Source organism: Prinia subflava, chromosome 3 (assembly GCF_021018805.1).
Source record: "Prinia subflava isolate CZ2003 ecotype Zambia chromosome 3, Cam_Psub_1.2, whole genome shotgun sequence".
NCBI classification, from domain to species: domain Eukaryota; kingdom Metazoa; phylum Chordata; class Aves; order Passeriformes; family Cisticolidae; genus Prinia; species Prinia subflava.
In genome coordinates, this window is record NC_086249.1 from 78,079,489 (window position 1) to 78,102,761 (window position 23,273).

Sequence of the window (23,273 nt, forward strand, 5' to 3'; positions counted from 1 at the left end):
ATTTGGAGGGGGGGGATTCGAATTCTCCATCTCTAGGGAGGTCCTGCCCCCTTCCTAGCAGATATCTGTCTTTCAAACCAAGACACGAATGCTGTGTTGGGTTCAAAGCTTTTGTGGGAGGACTGATGGTGCTGTGAGGCTGACAGAAGATAGTGCTTCATGTAGAAGCAGAACATCAAAGGGCATCACTGGCTGTACCACAGAAAAAACTGACATTGTAGTTGCACCTGTATTGGAGATTTGGTTCAGATCATTATAAATTTGATGCAAATTTATCAGTTGTCACCATTTTTTGCCTTTTGTTTTGCATTGTAGACCATCATATTTGCACACACTGGATCTTTTCCACAGAGAGTCAAGTGGAAGATATTCTCCATCCATGAAGGGACATTCAGTCTGTGAGGCCAGTTGGTCTGAAGGAATCCCCTCCCAAGTACATGCAGTGTGGTTTCAGGGTCCTCAGAACCAGCTGTTTTGGGGTATCACGTCTGTTCTCACCATCTGCACTGTCTTCTAACACAATCAAATCATTGATGAATTTGAATAATTTGTCAGTAAATTAAATACACTCAGTTCTAAGATAAGTAATACAGGTATCACAAGCCTCTAATCAACAACACGACATTTGCACACCCTGTTATCCTTACACTAAACATTGTAGTTTTTGTGGAGGAGAAAATATGCTGGCATTAAAAAAAAAAAAAATCCATAAGAGCTATTGGAGGAGGGTGTGTTTGCCCACTAAATGCCTTACTGATATGACTAAAACAAATGCCAAATTCAAGACAACTCAAGATCCAATTTCAGGCAGGTGATGTGACTCAGACCTTCCTCTTTATGTTGATATTACTGGCCAAAATACATACACGTGTTTCAGAGAGGGAGCCTCTTTCCAAACGAGGATGTAATTTGTGCAGTCCCCCACCAGATGTCCCTCCCTCGAGCCCTGCACAGTCCCTTTATTTACACACCGAGTAGTTTTGTTACCAGGTGTGACAGGACCAGTGAGTAGTGCCAAGTGTGGTGCCCGAGGTGCCGCTTGTGCTGGGAGTGAGGGAGAGAGAGGAAGGCATGAAACAGGGTCCCCTGCCTGCCCAGGCTGCTTCCACTTCTCCCAGCTGATGATATTCCTTCTAGCTGTGCTTGCTGGCTGAAAGGTGAGCATTGAAAGTGGTTTTTTTGTTGTTGTTGTTTTGTGGGGTTTTTTTTGTTTTTTTTTTTTTTTTTTGGTTTTTTTTTTGACAGTGGAAAAATCAGAGAGGCTGCATAAATAAGGTAGTTGGAAAGGTCTTTTTATTCCTCAACAGGGTGATGCTGTGGCCAAGGTTTTTCTGGGTCAGAGGAACCTGCACAACCGGTATCTTCATACAAACTCCAGGTCTGTCTGCAGCACAAGGAACAGGACAGGCGCCTGAGGACTATAAATTGACCTCTAACAGGCAAATGAAAGAGCCCTGAGGAAGAAGTGCCTGTGGGCAGTGTGAATCAACAGAAGTGACGGTGCACACCTCCATGCACCTGCTATATGCTAAATCTGTAATAAAATCGTCACAGCCCCAGACATGGGCTTTGCCTCCCTTGCACATGCAGACCTTTCCAACCTGCTGCTCTTACTGCTGAATGTGGTATCCTGTTCTGCTGCTGCTTATGGGGATGAGCCCAGCCTGGGCAAGAGGTCCTTGCCTCACTATGAACATGATTCTAGTGCTGCTGCTGACTCTTCTCAAGACACAAGGCTACATGTTTTCACACTGGACTATGACTATGTGCAAATTCCCTATGAAGTTACCCTTTGGATCCTCCTTGCTTCTTTTGCAAAAATAGGTAAGTAGAAAATGGGATCTTGGGTCCTCCTAACTTGGAAAGAATAAAAAAATACAATATAACCAAGTAACTTTCATTCATTTTGTAGCTGGGATCGACTTCACAGAGTTTGTTCTCAAAACAACCGATGTGTTCATTATCACAGCAATGCCAAAATTCCACCTTAGAATGATTCCATCTTACTTAACAAATGACCTCTTACCTTCATGTCTCCTGGGCTGTGAGTAGCAAATAGCAACAGAGCTCCCTGGCACAGTTCTGTCCATTCATTTTCCTAGTCCTTATAGATGGTAAGATACCAGAATTTGCAATCTGACACAGCTGTAGAAATCAGTTACACCAGACTGGGACTTCAAGTGTATTGAATGTGGGGGAGAAAATGTAAAACATTCTTCCTTTGTATGAATAAGAGGAAACATTTCCCTCTGAGTCTTCGTTTTACATATTTGCTCCTTAAAGTTGGTGTGAAAAGTAATACCAGGGGAGAAAGAATGAGAGTCTCTGAGAGTAGGCTCATCAGAGAGGCAGGCTAAGTATCTTTTGAATACATAGCAAATCCATCTAGCTTCTGTTAGAGCTCCATGTGGGTATCTGAAAGGGGAAAGGCAACTCAGGGAGCAGTGGTTGCAGTAGGAAACTGTAATTAACATAGCAAAAAAAGGCTCATTACACATTTTCATGGCTGGGCTGAACTTATTTTGACCATTTAGAATTAAAGCAGCAATACCAAATAAATGAAGAAGATGGCAGTCATGTGAGGAGTTGCACACATAAAATCTCCCCTTTCTTTTGATCTTTCTGTGGGATATTCAAATGTTTCTTCAGGACAAGCTGGCAAGTGAGACTGATGTTTTTCTGGAGATGGCCTGAAGATAAATATTTTTCCTGTCATAGTCACCCAGCTAATTCAAAAATCATTACCACTATCCATAATATGCCAGTTTCATTATAGCTGATGCCCTCAATCCAATTCCTACAAATGTCTTCACTAGTAACATAACAATCAAAATTTTCACAAATAAAATTTGTTATGGCATCAGCAGAGTATGTTAGTAGCAAATATATTGACCAGATTCTTTATTTATCATCCATAAAAGCACAGGACTTAATATATGGCACATCTACACAATATTCTTACTTGAATGTGAAATAGATATTTTAGAAGAACTGTGTGATGCCTGTTACTTTTACTGTGAGTTTTCAAATAATGTTATATTTGATGAAAAGTGTGGAGCTGTTGAATTTAAATATATTTGGAAGAAAGTTAGTCTGAATAATCTGGTTACCCGGGGAAGAAGATTTCCAAACTGTAAACGTTTTCAGTGTTTTGTTTCAGGTATTATCTTCTTTCTGGATTTTAAGATTTAAGGGTGGGAAATAGTTCCAAGATCTCAAAAGGCAAAACAATCCCCTTATCTGTAAGACTGGCAGAAGACTTGAAAATGGTTTTTAAAATTAAAAGCCAGATGAGGAAAATTGTGATATTAACATACTCTTGGTAAAAACCAGTAGTGTCCTAAAAAAACTATTGAAGCTTTCACAAAAATATTTTTGTGTTCCTTTGCTTTTGAGGACTGATAATTCAAGGGTCACCGAAATACTGTCATGGCAGAACCTTCTAGAGCAGCAAGATGAAGGCTGACCTAGCTTCAAGCATGGAGTCACAGACATTGGATCTAAAGGCTGAGTCTGCCTCATTCTCATTTTAGTAAATTTTTAAAAATACTGGCATTTTTGGTACAGGCACATCTCATTTGCAGTATGATCACACAGTTCCTTGTATAGTGACTAGACAAGCAAGTAGCAGGTGGGTAGCAAGTATTCTTGAAGAATATTCTCTTTCCAAATTGTGGAGGATCATTTCAAAGAGGTTTCTGCCTTGCCAGAAGTGGAGCTTAAGCTCAGACATGCTTGCTCAGAAATCAGAAGCTTGGCATCAGGAAGGGAAGGAATTCATGGTCAAACTCTTGCCCTGCTTTAGTGATATGTGTGGGAGTGTTTAGTTTTGATGGGAATAGTACTGCCTGTTTTTACTTTCATAATCCTTAGAGCAAAAGCTGGCTGTCTGAAGACAGTGTCCAAACACAGGCAAGACAATTATCTGACACCAGGTTAATTTAAACTTGAATAATCCCCTGATGTTTTATTCAAGGTTTCCATATTTTTCACCGATTACCAAGAGTTATGCCTGAAAGCTGCCTCCTGATTGCCATTGGAGCACTAGTAGGAGCAATCATCTTTGTTTCCCATCACAAATCTCCACCAGTGATGAACACTAGTATTTACTTCTTGTATCTCCTTCCACCCATTATTCTGGAGGAGGGTTATTTCATGCCAACTCGACCATTTTTTGAAAACTTTGGATCCATTCTGTGGTGGTCTGTTCTGGGAGCTCTGCTAAACTCATTTGGGATTGGTCTCTCCCTCTATGGAGTCTGCCAGATCGAAGCCTTTGGCCTGACTGACCTGAACCTGCTGCAGAACTTGCTCTTTGGCAGCATGATTTCAGCAGTGGACCCTGTGGCAGCTCTGGTGGTTTTTGAAGAAGCCTCTGTTAATGAGCAGCTTTACATGATGATCTTCGGAGAGTCTCTGCTAAATGATGGCATAACTGTGGTGAGTTTCTTTCTGCTTGTCTTCCCCTCTTTGGACTCCTGTGGTTGTAGGGTTACCGGGCACAGGACAAGAACAGCTCAAAGGAGATCCTAATACATTATTTATTTTATGAATACTCCCCTCAATTACATGCAAGGGATTTTAATGTATGCAAAAGTTACATCTTATATTACCTCTTTGCAAAGCATATCTTTTAGAGCTGCTGGAAGAGGGAGACATACACACACATGTGATATGTGCTCTTGCTTTCACTTCAGTGAATGGATAAGCTACAGCTGATTTTCCTGGTCAGATCAGTGTAGGACCTTGGAATGTTATTGACATTATGCAAGCAAATAAATAGAAAATTGTGCTGCTGAAAGACTGAAGGCAACAAGGGTAGAAATACAGGAGACCCTGCTTTGTCATGTGCCTGAAAGAGTCTTCTGGGGAAAAAAAAAAAAGGCAGACCAGATGTGGATAACCTCTGGAGGCCACACTCTGTCCTGCAGCCCCTTCCAGAAATTTTGCCAGAGGCCTTAGACAGGAATTCCAAATGCCACTAAGAATTTTGCGTAACTCTTTCTATCAGTAAAAATATTGACATCTGACAAATGTTTGCTTTTTTTTGGCTGTCTTGTCATAAATATCCAGAAACAATGTTTCCTGAATGAGAGGGATTTGTTTGGTTGGTTGTGTTTTTGTTGTTACTGTTGTTTGTTGTTGTTTTTTGATTGTTTGTTTTTAATAGGAGAAGAGTGTTTTTACTTAAGCTCCTTTGGCTAATATTTTCCCCCTTATCTCATTAGTTCTACTAAAATTGGAGCAACCTGAAATTCTAGCTGTAAGCAAAAGTGACAAGACCATTTAAAACACATGTTTTTCAAGGAAGAAATTTCAAGCAGGAAGCTTATTGCTCAGAAACCAACAGGACTGTTCATGTGGTACAAGTTAACGGCAGGTTAAGGAGTTTCACTAGATAAGATCTTTACAGAATTTAAATAACAGGAATCTAAAACACATAAAAACTATTGAGATACTGCTATACCTGAGGTACAGCCCAACTTGAACTTGTAAAATCTGTACAGAGTTCACCCCTGAAAGGCTTTGTGGGAGAAGTGCAGTTTATGAGTACTGAGAAAAGGAAAAGGAACAAAGTAACTTCTTGCAGCCACAGCCTATGGATCATAAATCTTTCCTCTTGGTGATCAGAGATGCAGGGCCGATGTAGAACTAAGGGACAAGTGTTATTTAATTTACATTCGAACTTGCTTGGGTGCTACAGTTGTAGCAGAAAATTTCCCAATGCATCTATTTCTTACACTCGTCTTCCTTGTTCCTTCAAATACTGACCCCAAAAATGTAATGCCTCTTTTTCGTACTATAAGAGCTTGTTTCATGCTTTTATTGATGGGCTCACTGTTTATCATGTGAGTCCAACTCCTGATGGTATTTACCTGAGCTTTCAGTCAGGATCCTGTTACAGTATGAATGTGCAGTGACAGAAAGCCTTTTACAGCAGTGGACTTGGGCTCTCCTCTGCAGCACTGGGTGTGTTAGTAAACGAGATGAAAGGGCTCTACATGGGGACTGTTGGGTGCACCACTGAGAGGTCCCATTGCCCCACACGCTCTCATCTTTGGGGCTCATCTCAGAGCAGCTGCGTGTCAGCTCCTGCTATTGCACCTCTGCATCAACCACCATTCATCCTTTTTTGGGCATTTGAGGTTTCAAATTCTCTACCTGGCTTCATGCTTGAGAAGTTGAAGTATTGTCACCTGAATGGAGTCCAGTAGGTGACTTTTGTCTCTCTGATATCCCACTTACTTTTTTCCAAGACTTTAAAACAATTTATCTCAGATGTCTCCTCTTACCATTTCCTTCTCTTTCTCTTTTAACAGTTTCATTTGAGTTAACTCTAAGTGTTTAAAAAAGATAATATCACCAAGATATATTAAGCATACATTTTTTTATTGTTTCAATACAAATATCCCCTGGCTCTCTTCAGCCTGCTTATCAGCTTGAACATTTTTTTTTCTCCAGCAGGAAAAACTAGTATGAGTTTTGTTGAACTTGTGTATTACATTTGGGACAACAACAGCTCTGTCTCCTCTGTTTAGTTCAATATCTTGGTATATATAAAAAATGACAAAATAACAGACTGTAGAATTAGAATTATAATCTAGAAGTTATCTTTGCCTTAAGGGGTGAGAGAAAAGTGGATGATTTACTGTTTTTACCCATTGGTACCTTTTGTTATTTTCCTCAGCAGGGCCATGTGTGAGGGTGGAAAAAGAAGGCTCCAAGTCCTGTTAATTTCTTCCTTTCCCAGTTATTTCTGAGTGAGCTGTTACTATCAGAATAGTTCAGACAGCAACAGGGCTGGGCCTAGGATACATCATACATTAGTGGAATTTAGAGCCCTGTTCAAAAAAAGTGTTGTAACTCCAATGCAGATCTTATTCAAGCCTGAACTCAGGTGGAATGCCCTGATTTTGCCGTGAAGTGTTTCAGCCATCTGCAGCTCTGCTCCCACACATACACAGACAGTTGTGTTCCTAAACAGGAGCTGACCTGTATGTATCAGGAAATGGAATAATCCTGACTGCTTCATCTCTGAGGCTTGATTTTAGAAGTAGTGAGGACATCTATATATCATGCTGTACTCAAAACGAGTGGCACTGGCTGTATTCTCTAATGGAACCCTCTCTTCTTTCTTTGTGGCAGACCAGTTAAATCTAAGACATGTTGAAGACCTCAGCAATTTTTTTGAAGTAAGATTTGAAATTGCCTCTTGGTGTCACTGAGAAGGACTTTGACCACCGGTTTGGAAGCTAAAAAGGAGGATAGAGATATTCTCTGCTCCTGCTGTAAAAGTTGTTCCACTGTGCTTACAGTAAAACCAACTACAGTGGTCAGAAGGAATTAGCAGGGTGGTAAGAAAGAATTATCAAGACAGCCTGTGTTGGTGGTTAAGGCAGTCACTTGAAAAATCTCTTCTTCCAGTGCTTCTGATGTGGACTGTATGTGCAGTAATTGTACACAGACACCTGGAGCATGGAACAGTCCCTGGGGAGTCCCCTGTGGCAGCAGTATCATGCTCTCTGCTCCTTCCCTGGTTCTAAGAGCTGCCAAGAAATCCTCTCCAAGCAACCCAAAGCATGATGTTCTCAGAGTTGCTACATGAGACCACTATCAATTCATCCCTTCTTTCTGTATGAACAAAAGCCTCCTAATCTGATTCAGGCTTCCCTAATATATAGAGAATTCTAGTAATCCATTTACTGGCATAAATACTGCAACATAACTTAGCTGAGCTTTACTTATTGGACACAGTGCAGGTTGTGGTACAGACCAGTTTACTCCCACAAAGCATGTTACCAAAAAAAAAAAGAAAATTATGTCACATTTACATAATTTTCATTTTGATGCTGAATCAGTTAAATCATATAGATACTTTAGGAACTAGAAGAGGGGAAAAAAATCTTGTTAAGTCATTTGCTGAGAATAACTTTCTTCATAAGTCAGCATGGAATTGTATTATGGTATCATTTATAAAGAATCACAAGTCTTAGGAAGAGGTCAAAGTCTACAAGAAAGGGAAACAGAGAAAATAGGCTCTCAAATTAAAATCCATAAGGTAGGAAGACATGTGACTGTGAAGACATGTACCCTCTTTTCCTTATTTGCCACTGAAAAGACAAATTTCATATACTGGCATTAGGAAAAAGAAGTTCTGGGTATTTTCCTAAATTAAATATTTTGTTTGGCTTTGTCTGTCTCCCAGAACTATTAGCAATGAGCCTCCTGGAGAACAGACTGTGTAACAGCTCAAGGTTATATGCCCCCAGCAGCAATTTAAGATTAGATAATTATCCTAATGAGCTTGACTCTTCTACCAGCAAATACCTGCTTTAGTCTTCTTAATAACCTTCTGGAATTAACTAGACGAAGAAGAAAGACCAAAGAAAACCGTAAAATGCAAATTACTTTAGTCTATTTATTGTTTTTGAACGAATGCTTTAGTGCAACAGTTTTAGAGAGCTGGTGTATTTAGTTGTGTCCCAAATTCTCTTCAAAACTGAAAAGTGACTTTCAGGTGTTACACATTCACTGTAAACAGATCTGACAGGACTTAATATTAACTGATTGTCAGCAACCACTAAGGCTTTTTTCTTACTACACCACTCTGGAAATCTTCTATTAGTTTCTAAAAGATGAATGAAAGTGGAATATGCTGAAATTTTTTCATTAACAGTTTCTGCAGAGTAGCAATTATTGATAATGGAAGTTTGGTAAAGTTTTCTGCTCTAAGATATTATCTTTTCAGACTAAATTATATAATACATTATATAAAATTGTAATTTGTGTTAAATTGAATCTTTCTTCTAATCTGTTATTTTCTTTTAATTTTTGTAATTTGATGTTTTCTAGTGAAAATGGGTATATGTACAAGGTCATAGTATTTGGTTCATACTTTGAGATTGCTCTCTGGGGAGGTGGTTAAGTGGCATCAAACTGCAAATATATGATGATAGAGAGGCATTTTTACCTAGCTAGAGACAATATGAAACTGAGGCTACCATCTCCCCTTTCCCCTTTCCTGTGATATTTCATGATTTTATGTGTCAAGTGCTATTGAAAAAATTAGTGAAATGTAACATTCCTATGTCCATCTAACGAAGTTTGTCAAGTCTACTGGCTGATCCTATAGAAACACTAAATGGGATTTAAATCAAATATGTGATTCTTAGTCCCTTCCCTGTCCCAGTCTGAGTCAGAAGATGAACATGGAGGGTAGAGCCTGGGGTTTTTAAGGTACCCAGCTGGGCTTTTAACCTCTGCTACAAAGACAAAAATTTAAGTTAACCTTCAAACCAAAAAAGAGAGTATTTTTAAATTATTCAGTGGTATGGTATGTGGTCCCCAGTAATTTAGTTCTATTCCGCAGCTATTTAGCTTGCTTTTTTTTTTTTTTTTTTTTTTTTTTTTTTTTTTTTTTTTTTTTTGGTCTTTCATCAGGATACTTAACAGACTGATTTCTGGGTCTTGTTAATAACCAGATGAGATTTCAATTGTTACTTTGCTGATCTGTCTAAAGCAATTTCTGGCATACACAGACACTTTGACACACACATTGTTCCACCTGTGAAATGAGTAAGCCTGCCAGGTTCAGAAAGGTGCCTAACTGCGCTCTTCTTATTGTCACATGATGTAGGTTTTATACAACATCTTCATCGCCTTCACCCAGATGCACAGGTATGAAGAAATTGAATCCATCGATATTTTTGCTGGCTTTGCTCGCTTCTTCGTGGTGGGGCTGGGTGGAGTCTTGTTTGGCATCGTATTCGGATTTGTCTCAGCATTCATGACTCGTTTCACCCACAACGTCTCTTCAATCGAACCCCTGCTCGTCTTCATGTTCAGCTACCTTTCCTACTTGTCTGCTGAAACCCTTTACATCTCTGGCATTTTGGCGTGAGTATTCCTTATGGCTTTTTCAAAAATCTCTTTAAGGAACTGGCATTGTTTTGTGGTGGTTTGCTCAAGGTTGGTACAACACAGACATTCAGTCTCTGGTTAGAGAGGCAGTGCACAGCTTCTTAAGAGATCTGTAAAATGAAGTGGTAACCAGGAAAATCAAACCCACAGTTGGTGTAGGCACAGATAAGCATATACAGATAAGCATACCGAGGAGCACTGGCTAAAGTACTGCAAGGTGTGGGTAAAGTGGCCAGTGCTGCCACCATCTGTCTGCTATCTCTGATAAGATTAGCAGCAGGAGAGAATGATTTGATAATACTTCAGTTTATCTGTATTTATTTCAAGCAGTTTCACCATCAGATTATAAGAGACATAAAGCAATGGGTATGGAAAACATGAGAAAGCACATCTGAGCTCTTTGTGAACATCAGCCCTAACATAATTTACTGGAGTTACATTACATTTGGACAGCATCACTGGGATTGAAACAGGGCAAAACCAGGCGGAAGAGAACATCACCTGCACATGCATACTGATATTCATGTATGTGAATACTAACAGTTATAATTTTTTGTGCTCAGGATAGCTTGATACTGCTGTAATGCTGGGGACATGTTCCTCAAAGCCTGATGGTATGGGTGCCTGCTGCAGAGAGAAAAGCAGATAGGTTCTTGACTGGAGTAAATGCAGAAAGGATGAGAATTGTGGGAAGGAAAGAGGATGGGAACAGGAAAGGAGCTGGAATAGAAAGGAAGGAATAGGGTTGGAAGTGAGACACTTAAGGAGAAAGCTGCTGGTAAACGATTTTCAAGGATATCACACCAAACAACCCATCTGCAGGGTAAAGCACCCTGCAGAGAGATGGAAACCTCGTTGCTAAATGCTGCAGCTGGTGCTGCTGGCTGCTGTGGGCTCAGTGCACACAGTACTGGTGGGTAGCAGCAGCTTTTCATGGCCTCTACTCACTCTGGGCTTTCTTGATGGATCTTGGAGGACCTTGTGTTCCAGAAAGTCTTCCCTTTATAGAGGATAAACCACTTTAACTTAACAAATACAAACATAGGGCTGTTGATGTCCAGACAGGTGCATTTACTCAACTTGTGAAGCTCTGATTTCATAGAATCACAGGATGGTTTGTGTTGGAAGGGACATTTAAAGGCCATCTCGTCCAGTGCCCTGGCAATGAGCAGGGAGATCTTCAGCTGGATTGTGTTGCTCAGAGCCCCATCCAAACTGGCCTTGAATGTTTTCACAGGTGGGACATCTGCCACCAACCTTGGCAACCTGTTCCAGTGCTTCACCACTCTCATAGTAAAAAAAAAAAAAAAAAAAAAAAAAAAATCCATATATCTAGCCTACCTAAATCTTTTAGTTTAAAACTGTTATCCTCTCTTGTATTGCAGTAGGTGCTACTAAAAGGTTTGTTCTCGTCTTATAGGCCTCTTTAAATGTCTCTTTTAAAATATTGAAATAAGGCATTCCTGAAACCTACTCTTCTCCAGGCTGAAGAACCTTGGGTTGTTCACTTTCAGAGCAGAATTGCCTTTGTAAAACCTTTGTAGGATGGCCCTGGGAAGCAGTATTTGCATATTTAAACATAGTAAATAAGTAGTTAGGATATAGATTGTCTGGAGCAATTAGACAAAACAGATGAATCTTGCACTATGTTTTGTATACCCAACACATGCTCAGATTGAGGTGACTGGCAACTTTAGTTCAGCAGGATTAGATCTGCTATGCAGTGAACAGTAATACCATATGGACCCTTTCCTACCTGCACTGCCCAAAATACTGCTTTCCCATCTATTCCTTGCACTAGACTACATAGTTTTTTATTTCTTTCACTTCTTATTTTCATTAGAGTTCTAAAATTATTAGTAACATAAGAATGTTAATATAATTTGGATTTATTATTCTTACTGCTCCATTAAGGAAATTATTGCTTGTTTTAGAGATGGGAACTTATTGTCACCTTTCTGAATTATTGAGGATTCATTCATTTTTCACTTGGATCATGAAAGTCTATTATGGATGTGTATCTGAAAGTCAACAGTATTAATCATTAATGCCTAATGGCCTTGTCTTGGAGTGTCCTTGGACATGCTGAATGACTCAGCTCCAGCAGGATACCCTTGAGATTTCTTCAGTGGAAATTAAATGAACTGAAACTAGTGGAAGGTTATTTAATGAACAGTCATCATTCTCCGAATTCACAAGTTTGGAAAAATATCATTACAAGAAGCCCCCAGAGACTAAAACCATATCAGTAGAAACTCAATAGGTGATGAAATATGTTACTAGCATAGCACAAAATCAGTGTATTGCCTATGGAAAATGCAGAGGGGAAAAGGGAATCCCCTTCAGTAGGGCTGATGAAAGACTGCTGCTCCATGGGATTGTCACCAGTGTCTCTTCTGGGTGGCTGCTGATGCCTCTGATGCAGGCTCTAGTCTTCATTAGCAGTGGAGAAGTGAAAAACATCCCTTTGCTCCCTTAGGCACATTCCCCACACCCTAGAAAACTAAAGGGAGAAGGACACCTCTGCAGGATAATTGAATTTTCTCCTGCTGTGCTACGATGGGCTGCTGTGGTTGGAGAGTCCTGCAGCTTGCCCTGGCACTGCTGATCTCCCAGCCAGCCAGGGAGCCACAGGAGCTATGGCCCTGGCATGGGACTAGCACGATCTGCCACTGCCACCTCAAGGGAAAGTATCACTAAGTCAGGTTATGCCTGTCTAACTGATCCACCTGTAGGCTGGTACAAAACCGACCTGCCTGTTGTTTGAGACAAATATTTGGTAGTTGGTGGCTCCATGTTAGCCATTCAGGATAAAATGGACTTTGAACTGGAATGTGATACCCTCACTTCCTTGTTAGAAAGGCTGACTAGTTTGCTTCCTTTATCCTGTATGTGAAACAGATTTGTAAACCTGAATGAACATGCTTTTGAATGAAATAGCTAAGGTTACTGAAAAAATAAAAGGCTTCTTGTTATGATGAAGGTGAGAATCTGGTGATGGAGAGTGGAGGTAATGATAGCTGATGTTGCCCTTAACTGAAAAGATCAGTTGTGGCTGATCAGGATGTTTTGCTTCACACAGGATGACGGCATGTGCAGTGACAATGAAAAAATACGTGGAGGAGAATGTTTTGCAGAATTCTTATACCACAATAAAATATTTCATGAAGATGCTAAGCAGCATCAGTGAGACCCTGATTTTTGTGTTCATGGGAGTGTCTACAGTGGGGAAAAACCATGAATGGAACTGGGCCTTCATTTGCTTCACTCTGCTCTTCTGCCTCATTTGGCGGACACTGAGTAAGTCAGCTTTTGCAGACAACCTTCTCTGCACCTCTGAGAAAAACTCTTGGGTACAAAGTTGTGTCAGAAAAGTCTGTGGGGACTGGCACAACTTCTTTAAGAACAAATTTACTAGGTTTATACTACTGACAAATAAATTTCAGAAATCTACACACAGAGAAAAAAGGGAAAAAAGCCCCCCACAAATCTGAATGCCAGTCTCCAAGCACAGACTTTACATTTAGGTAAAAAATGGATTTTTAAAAGCAAAATTAAAATATTATCATGATTATGTTTATAGAGATATTTATGTCTTAATTTACTCTATGTCCCTTAGGTAAGTGGGCCTTATAATGATTTCACCACACGCTGTCATTAACTCAAAAATTAGATAATGTATATCATCACACTTCCAGTGCTATAACACCACACATCCTGGGCTGGGAGTGCTGGAGGCATAGAAAAAGAGGGAAGGTGAAAATTAGCCCTGATAGATAGCCCTGAACAGGCACTTATACCACATGTGGGCCCACAGCACTATGCTGCTACTCCTCACAAGTCAAGCCTAAAGTTTTATTAAACTGCTAAGGAGTATTGCTCATTTGAAATCACTCCATTTTTGCACGTGGTGTGTCCCATCCCTGCAAGGGTCTCCTACTCCCTGACCTGCGGTACTGGGATTCCTCTAGCATGGGCAGGGCAGTTTATAGATAATGTCAGATGAGTTGTAGGACACAGTTTCCCATCTTCTCCTGAAGTCCAGGATGGGTTGAAAATAATGCTGAAAAGGAATAAGAAGGCTGGTGGTTGGTGTTCTGGAGGTGATAGCAAAAAGAAAGTAATTACATTTTTTTTTTGCTGTATCTGAACCAAGCGTGGCCTCTAAATTTTTTAAGGCTTGCTGTACATTTTGAAATATTCTTCCAATTAAGACAGAAAGAGTGCTTTCCTGATATAAAAGCTGTTTTCCAGCCACATGTCCATCCTTCTCTCAGACACCAAGGGGAGTGCTAGAGCTTTCCAGAGGAAGGCCAAAATATTTTCTGCTAAATTTATGTGTTAAAATGATTTCATCATTTTCTCTGAAGCTTTAATAAAGTAAAGAGTAGTGGCCTGAGGGTGATACTCACATAGGCAGTTTCAGTCTGAGTACTTGATGTCTTGCATAATTATAAGTAGCCAGAAAAGGTCTTGCATAAAGTGGTGCCCAGCAACCTACGTAAGAGGGTTCTGCTACTGGCTTTACCTCTAATAATCTGAGTGTATCAGTGACAGCTGTGTTAAATAACACAGCAATTATCAGCATTTGTCAGCTTTCATCTCAGTAATTTCACGGTTTCCACAGAGAACATAGGGTAGGTATTTCTTCTGGAAGGTGAAGATTGACTAAATGAAACAAATTGCTAAAGGTACTCTGTAAAGACAAGCTGCACTTCTTACACAGCCACAAATTGTCTTATTAATTTTAAATTTTATAAAAAGTAAAATGAAATTTGAGAAATAAACAAAGAATTAGAGACACAACAAGACCAAAGATCAAAAATGAAAATGCTATTACTCTTAGTGTTTCAATGAGCCAGTCCACAGGACTTGTTGGTAAAGCACCTGGAAAGCTATGTGGAAAGCAGAAAACACTGGAAGGGAAAACTCTCATCCAGCTGTTTTTCTTTTCTTCAGGACACTTTGGAGAAAACTGTGCCACATAGTTTTCTAGGAAGTAAATATTTTCCCCTAATCTCTCTTCTAAACTGTGTTAATGAATTAAAATCCTGAAGCTGTTAGGAACCATAGTATTTTATAGGAGATATTTCACACAAGCCAAGTTCAGCAGTTGGTCAAAGAGAAGCTACAAGAAATCAAAACTGAAAGAAACATGGGCTGTGAACAATTCCCCAAGCCAAGACACTGTTTTGCTTTTAATATTTAATATTTTCTTTTTATCCTTGATTAATAATAGCTATGGGTTTTTTTCCCTTCCTAGGTGTATTTGCTCTCTTCTACATCAGTAACAAGTTCCGAACGTATCCTTTCACCTTCAAAGACCAACTCATTATTTCTTACAGTGGCCTCCGAGGAGCCAGCAGCTTTTCTCTTGCATTCTTGCTTCCAGTGAATCTTTTCCCCAGAAAAAACCTATTCATCACTGCGACTCTTGTGGTTATATATTTCACTGTGTTCATCCAAGTACGTATATTTCTTAGTGGATAAATTTCATGTGATAGATGTGACTGAAAGCTTCATAGTGAAAGTTGCATTGAATTCACTCTCAGGCTAGGAAAAGTTATTGCATTTTAGGGCCAGATTTAGAACTGTGCTGTGTAATTAGCCTTTTTAGGGCTTTTAGGTAATACAAAAATTCTGTATTGAAAACACGTGTCTTCTAAAATATTCAGGGGAGCGGGTGCTTGGTGCCCAAAATAGCTTATGTTCATTTCACATGCATTTCCTGGTGCTTCCAATTTAAGAAGTATTTTACTTTACATTTCACACAGATTTATTCTTTATTAGTGCTGTGTCTAAAACTGAGAAGAAAACAGTATGCCTGTTCTGTGACAGATTTTGAATTTTATACTTTTATCTTTGTCTGTCTTGAAGACCAAATACAAACATTTTAAAATCCTTTGTAAAAGAATATTAAAAAATAAAGCAAATAAGTCACATTTGTAAGTACATGTGTCTACTTCAGATATTTGGGTTATTCCACCTGGCTTACTGCTGTACCTGGAAGAACTGAAACTTCTGGAGAACTTGCATACCATATTTTGTATTTTCCAATACCAAAGTGTCAGATCCTGTATGGTGCCAATGGGGCAATATGCACTTGTGCTAAGTAAGACACTTAGGTTCCATCAGTACATTTCAGAAAAAACCAATTTGTTTCTATTTCCCCCTTTAAAATGGTTTTCTGTAGCAGTGCAGTAAAAAAATGGGAAAAACTGAAAACTGTTTCTAAGTGAAAAACCCCTGGAATGTTTAGGTCTGAAAATGTTGAAGTAAATGTCAAGATTTCAAGACCTCACAAAGATAATATTTTCTTTCAAATGAGTCCTCTTTTGCAGATGATTGCCAATGAGTCAGTTACTTTACATAATTAGAATATACCAACAATAGACTCTCATTTAAAAATCCCTCTTTAATTTTTTTTTATTGTAAATTTTCTTCTGCAGCTCTCCTTACAAATAATACTTCATTTCTGTGCTAAGACACAGCTTTCCTAACTGATTTAAATGATCCCCTTTTGCTTTCTTTCTGTTTTTGCCTAAAAGATAATTAACAATTCAACTCATTATTCCAAATGCAGGGAATCACAATTGGACCATTGGTCAGATATCTGGATGTTAAAAAGACAAACAAAAAGGAATCTATCAATGAAGAAATTCATGTGAGAGTAAGTTTTTGATACCAGTCACTGGTATCCCAACAAAAAAAGAACAGGTATTCTAAAAGAACTGAAAAGAGTGGGGCACTTGGAAACCTGGCATTCGGTGGATTTGGACTCTCAGTGCTTTTAAGAATATATGGAGGTAACCCTAAATATGATTTTCTAAAATATTGCATCTCATTCATATTCATATTTATTATCATATTATACTATCATTCCACAAGTGTCATGGTGTAGTAGGTCCCTTATTTATTGGTACTGTGACCATAGGAGGACAGAAACAGAAATGATATGTTTACAAAATTCCTTCACCATCCTTCCTAGATTAGTGAGATACATTTGTTGCCATCTTTTGAATGGTTCTAGATATGCTGAAACCTGGAAAGTCTTTAATGCAGATTTATTGCACTGAGCTGGACCACTGGACTACAAACTTAGTTTCAAGTTGGTCTGAGTAATGATCTTTTCTCCTCTCAAACATTTACTTCAGTTCCCAAATTACTATTGAATAAAATAACAGCTGCTCAATCTTTCATTCTTTCATTTCACAATAGGGAATATGTCTGAAATTAACAGAGACAATGTGCCTTGAAACGAAGCACACACAGAGACATTAGCAAAATTAGAGCACCACAACTGATTTTGACTTTAAAGTGAATTTAATTCTTATTTGAACCTTTACACCTAAACTTGAAGAGAACTTGCATTTAAAAGCACCTCTTATGACAATATATCTGTAAGAACTGAGCCTTTTCTGTCTCTATAATGCTAGAAACACACAAAAAATGACTGAAAGTAATAGTAGTTAGCAGTGACCAGTCTCATGTCATTCTGCAGAACCTCAGAGAACTTACCAGCCAAGGTGAAGGTGTTGGTATGTGGTCCTGTGCCTCTCCCAGGAAGGTCACACATGAAGAGGGGAAACTTGCTTGACAGAACCACGTATTTATATTTTGAGTTCAGTAGAGAAAAAAGGACCAGGCAATGTTTTGCCTTCATTAAAACGCTGCCACTGCAGCCAAGCTGCCACAGTGGCACCTTTGCCTTGATTTTTAGAGAAATATTGGTGCTTTCAGAATTAACTTACATACACAAATAAAAAAATAAATCTCAAAATCCTGTCAGCAAGTCTGTATTTGAGATAACACTTCTTTTCTCATAATGGTTACATAAATTTTTTCTGTGCTGATTTGTACAGTTGATGGATCACTTGAAGGCTGGTATTGAAGACATATGTGGACATTGGAGTCATTATCAACTGAGAGATAAGTAAGTATCTCTTATTGGAATCTAATACAATAAAATAACCTATCTATAATGTAAAATATAGCAGGTAAATAGAATAGGAAATCAAAATGCTGGGGTCGCATTCTATATCTCTTTTTAGAAACTGTACTCCTGAGTAACCATTAACCCTTGAGAATGCAATGCTCATGCATTGCCTGCTGAACTGATCTGCATAAGCAGAAAATAATCCCTCAGAAAGAAAAACATATCCTGAGAGCTTACACTGCAGACTTCAGCCTGTGCATAGCCTTGGTATAAACCTAAGATATCGGGCAATGCTTCTTTAACTCTGGATTTAGAATGATACATGGTGTCAGTACTTCATTGACTTTTGCTGTGAGCCTTCACAGCAAATAGAATCCCTTGCTGGTGAGTAGAGACTCAGTAATAATTACTCACCTGTCCTTATGGGTCTTTGCATGCAGTAATATCTAAAATAAGAGTGCTGAAGGAAATGTTTGAATTTAAGTATCCAGTAGGATAAATGGATATTCTCGAACTAGTCTTTAGTCAGAAATGCAGGGTCTGAATTGTCTCTTCCATAAGCAGGATGAGATGGTTTTGTGAAGCTTTGTGGCTCTTCCAAGCACTGCCCAGAGGAGACGGATCTGCTGTTCTCTTTACATGTTCTCTAAGGGAGCCCTGTGGACATGTTGGCCACCACCACAGTATGTGAAGGGAAGTAGGGAAAAGACTGATTTTTCTTGCCCCCAAACATGTTATTATGGTGCTGTGGGCTGAAAGTTATCCCTTGTTATGCCTAGGTTTCTGTGCTGGAATCCTGTCTGACCTTTCAGTGTTGGACTCCAGTAATCCAGCAAAGGGTGTCAGCTGGGACTTGTGGCGAGTCCTTTCATGACTGGGTTTTTCTCTATTGAAACCAGGAATTAAGAGCGGGAAGAGGGTGACGAGTTTGCATCCAATTCTTGTCCCAGTGGGGGGTAATGATATAATGTACTAGGGCATATTCAGAAACTAAAATGTCTTCTTGGCTCTGACAATACAGAGATAGCTTTAGGACCTCCATCTTCTGGGACCACACCACTATCTGTGCAGTCAATAAACTGAGCAAATCTGTTGCAGCAGCAAATCCAATGAAGTAGCTGCATTTACACATATTTGTAAGCAAATGAGATCCCTTTGTCTCACACCTGATAGCTCTGAAAAGAGAATTTTGCCCAAACTAGCCATAAAGGTAGTGTTTTGGTTCTTGGACAGATTAAAAAAAACCCACTGTGTCTGAAGACATTTAATGTAAGAATATTGTATTAAAAAGTATTCCCTAAACTTTTGTATGCAACTTTAAGTTGTGCATCAGAATTAATTACCTAAGCAATGACAATCCAAGAGGCTTTCTGTTACACAGGAAAACATAAAGAGCTCTTATCCCAGTGCAAACATTTGTGTACCTACATCTGCTATTAATGAATAAAAAATGGCTTTTGCTAAGGAAAAAAAGATACAAACCCTATAGTGCTTTTCCCAGCATCGTGGAGGACCTTACCTTGCTGTGGTAAACTGTTTCTTTGAAATAAACAGAACTGTTGCTCTGCTGAAGATCTGCTGTTGTTCTGCTAAATGTCTGCCTGAAAGCATGTACCTGTTCCAAGGCGCACACACACACACATTCACATTCAAATTATGCCACACATTAGCAATATTTTACAATCTGCAGCATGCAAGCACATAGTATTTTGGGGTCCTTTCAATTTCTCTGTTATTCAGAATACAAAGAAATGTATTTTCTCTGCTCTAATTGTCAGGATTCAAAATTATCAGCAATGTAATGGGCCCTAACTACTGTAACTGCTGGGCCACTTAGAGCCTCATTGGTGGCTGGCTGAATAGACCAGGATTACTGTAAGAGCAGCTGCTGCTGTTATGTCCCACTATAATGCAAAATTTGTACAAAAGCATAGAGACTGGCCGTATTCTTTTCTGACAAATGTGGCAGTGTAATATGCAAACATACACACAGCCCTCTTTTTTTTGCTCTGATTGCAGCTTGTTTCTTTCTTTTGTCTAGTGGGCTCTGCAATCTCTGTGGACCGGTAGACTATGCCAAATATCCCCCTAAAGGTCTCTGCTCACCAGGCCTTCAGGAGTCCACAGGTGCCTCTAATTTGTATTCAGTTTCCACCACTGAATTGTAGATATATGCATTTGAATGAAGATCAGCTTGTACTACAGAAATGAAAACATATTTGCTTTTCTACACTTTGATTTTGGCATCTCTTTTGCAGATTTAAGAAGTTTGACAATAAGTATTTGAAGAAAATTTTGATTCGGGAACACCAGCCCAAATCCAGTCTTGTGTCATTGTACAAAAAGATGGAGATAAAACTGGCCATCGAGATGGCTGAGAGTGGCATGAAAATTTCAAAATCAGCCATTACTTCTTTACAGTGAGTACCAACCTCCTGATCCTTTGCAGAGTAGGGGTAGGAGGACAGGGACAAAAATGAGGAAAGGTATACCGTTACTTAATTGAAATGTGAGAAAGAGGAAGACAGTTATGAAAAGAGACGGTGCAATTTGGTGTTCATATTTGTGCTTTGCTCAGAGAGTGAAAATTAAAATCATGGACATTTCCTCCTTTTCACTTCCATGGTGGGCTGCCCTGAAGAGGAATAATGAGTCAGGTACAGATGCCACTGTGGTTGCTTTAAATCACAGTAGTGGCTCAAGACAGATGTACTTATTACTCACCTGGGCAGTGGGTTTCCTTAATCCCTGCCAGGCACTGAGAGACCCACAGGGTGGCTTAGCATGCAGGTCCTAACTCCATTATCCCAATCATGAGATTTTGCTGAGACCAGATTTCTTTGTAGCATTTGCAATTTTTGTTGCTCCAGTTTGCAATCCCTCAAACCACCTTGCCCTATTTTGGTGTTTCCAAAACAAACAAATTTGTCCAATTAAACATTGAGAACAGCCTGCCAAGAAGGACTTGAGGATACTTGTGGTGTAAATTCTAGACATGAACTGTCAATGCGCACTCGCAGCCCAGAAAGACAACCATATCCTGCATCAAGAGTGGTATGGCCAGCAGATTGAGGGAGGGGATTCTCCCCTGCTACTCTGCCCTTTTGAGACCCTACAGTGCTGTGTCCAGCTCTGGGGTCCTCTGTACAGGGAAGACATGGACCTGTTAGAGCGGGTCCAGAGGAGTGCCACAAAGATGATCAGAAAGAACCTCTCCTAGGAGATGGAGAAGGCTCTGGGAACACTTGTTTGCAGCTTTTCAGTACTTGAAGAGGGCTTACAAGAAAGATGGGGACAGACATTTTAGCAGGCTTGTAGCACTAGGGCTTGGAGAAGATAGATTCAGACTAGATACAGGAATTTTTTATGAGAGTAGTGAAACTTAGGAATGGGTTGCTCTGGGAGGTGGCAGGTGCCTCATCCCAGGAAACATTCAAGATCGGGCTCCGAGCAACCTGAAAGAGTTGAGGATGTCCTTGCTCGTTGTGGGGGGGGGGAGGGTTGGAACTAGATGCAAGCCATTCTATGATTCTATCAAACAGTAATGCAACTTGGCGTCAGACAGACCAGGGGACAAAACTGGTGGCATCTCCAGAGGGAACTGAGGGAACTACCCTCAGCAGAAAAGTTGCACAAATCTTCTGTCCTGCATACTGTAATTGATATGCATGTATTTATCCTTGCCTTGCAACACACTGTCCAGAGCACAGGTATTGCTGCAGGCACTTGCCTCCATAATTTCTTTTCTGGGTTCTTGCTGACCACTGTTGCTGCTTTTGCCTTCTCTTTCCTGTTGCATCCTTAAGCTACTCTCCACTTCTCAGCAGTTTCTGGTAGGATCCAGCATATTACCTTTTTTCAGTGATGTTCTCTACTAATAACAGACAATCCAAATATCAACTGAATATTAAATTAAAATCTTGAAACTTTAGCTTAATCATGTCAAGATCAATCTGCTTTCTTGTACTGCAGTGCAGTGTAAGACCTAGCCCTTTTCTCTCCAAATTATTCTTTGTTGAATAGATGATATTAAAAAAGACTGTATGTATGTCAGGCTCCTTTCTGTCTGCTGTAATCCCTTAACCATTCTGAGCCAAGAGAAAATGTGTAAGGTTATTAGACGGTTCATGACAATCAAATCACATCCCTCTTCTTTTCCTGAGGGAATGAGAAAATAAGAAAAATTACTCTGGTATAGTTCAGAAATTTTCTCCTGAGCTGAGAATTTAGATTGAAAAATATTCTTTCATAAACAGCTGATATGATGGACTAATTTTTGCAATCACTACTGTGGCTATAATTGAATTTTATTGTGCATCACCCTCTGATGAGAAAGCCTTTTTAAAAAATGAAGTGTCAGTGTCAGAAAACCAGCCTGTGGCTTGAAACCATTCTGATCTTGCAGGCTGTGAGAGTGTTCTAGGAAAATACACATTTTCTCACCACTGTTCATTGGTAAGTGTCTGCTGTTGAGCACTGAAGGAGACAGGATATTGAGCTAGGGGGTGGATCTTTGGTCTGAGCCATTACAGCAGTTCTTGCTGTCTTTCCCCATAGCAATTAAATGAACCTGTGTAAAAGGTTTCTAAATGTATATATAAAATGTCTGATTGCTGTCAGTGATTCAGTGTGTACCTAAAGTCCCTGTCTTCAGTGAAGATACAAAACTATGGCCATGAATAAGAGGAGATGGGAAGTAAAATTCCAATGTATGGCATATAAATCATAATTACAGTGTCAGAGTAGTGAGAAAACACTCACTCACTCACACTTGTGATCAGTTTTGCAACCTTTATGCACACAAGCAGATTTACTTCATAAGAATCAAAGCAGATCTCCCGTGAATTAGAGAATTACATTGATGCTGGTGTGATTCCTGCAGGTGGAGTGGGTGTCCAATTTACAGTAAATATTCCCAGTGAGGAATGAAAAAATTTGCCCATGGATTGTGCAACAAAGAAGCCACACTGGAATGAAAGCAGGGCATTTGGTTATGATATTTGGAGAATATAAGCCTTATAAATAAGGATGGAAATGGCAAAAATGAAGTCTAGGAGATATTTTCAAAACTGTGGGTTTATGGTTGTTTTTTTGTAGGAAATATGACCATTAGAGAAAAAGATGGTTTGATACTGATCTTACTTAATGCTGGCTTCATATCGGTGTAATACTGACTTTGGTAAATCTTAGAATATATCAATACAGTACAGATCAGAACCAACTGTTGTGTTATCATTTGTGGTGGTACAGTTATGAGAAAGTTGGGCCCAATAATGTTATTCCTTCACAGGACTAGTGAAAATTAATGGGAAGCTTACAAAGTTCAAAATTTTAGATACAATATATTAAAAAATAATATTACACAGATTGTGCGAGTATCAATGTATTGAGTATCAATATATCAAGTATCAACTAT

The 23,273-nt window shown here is 39.4% G+C and overlaps 1 protein-coding gene and 1 long non-coding RNA gene across 2 annotated transcripts in view; one reads left to right on the top strand and one right to left on the bottom strand.

Annotated features, from left to right (window-relative positions):
* The first annotated feature begins 118 nt into the window (after nt 1-118).
* SLC9A4 (solute carrier family 9 member A4) overlaps nt 119-23,273 on the top strand; it is a 35,688-nt gene continuing 12,533 nt past the window's right edge. The window contains exons 1-9 of the mRNA XM_063392635.1: nt 119-1,157; nt 1,308-1,824; nt 3,977-4,440; nt 9,638-9,897; nt 13,004-13,221; nt 15,185-15,387; nt 16,505-16,591; nt 17,784-17,854; nt 20,116-20,277. Coding sequence (XP_063248705.1) covers nt 1,563-1,824; nt 3,977-4,440; nt 9,638-9,897; nt 13,004-13,221; nt 15,185-15,387; nt 16,505-16,591; nt 17,784-17,854; nt 20,116-20,277 — 1,727 coding nt within the window. The 5' untranslated portion in view covers nt 119-1,157; nt 1,308-1,562. The remainder of the gene's footprint in view (nt 1,158-1,307; nt 1,825-3,976; nt 4,441-9,637; nt 9,898-13,003; nt 13,222-15,184; nt 15,388-16,504; nt 16,592-17,783; nt 17,855-20,115; nt 20,278-23,273) is intronic.
* Nucleotides 9,897-23,273, bottom strand: part of LOC134548162 (uncharacterized) — a 49,967-nt gene continuing 36,590 nt past the window's right edge. The window contains exon 3 of the long non-coding RNA XR_010079712.1: nt 9,897-10,031. This is a non-coding gene — a long non-coding RNA (uncharacterized LOC134548162). The remainder of the gene's footprint in view (nt 10,032-23,273) is intronic.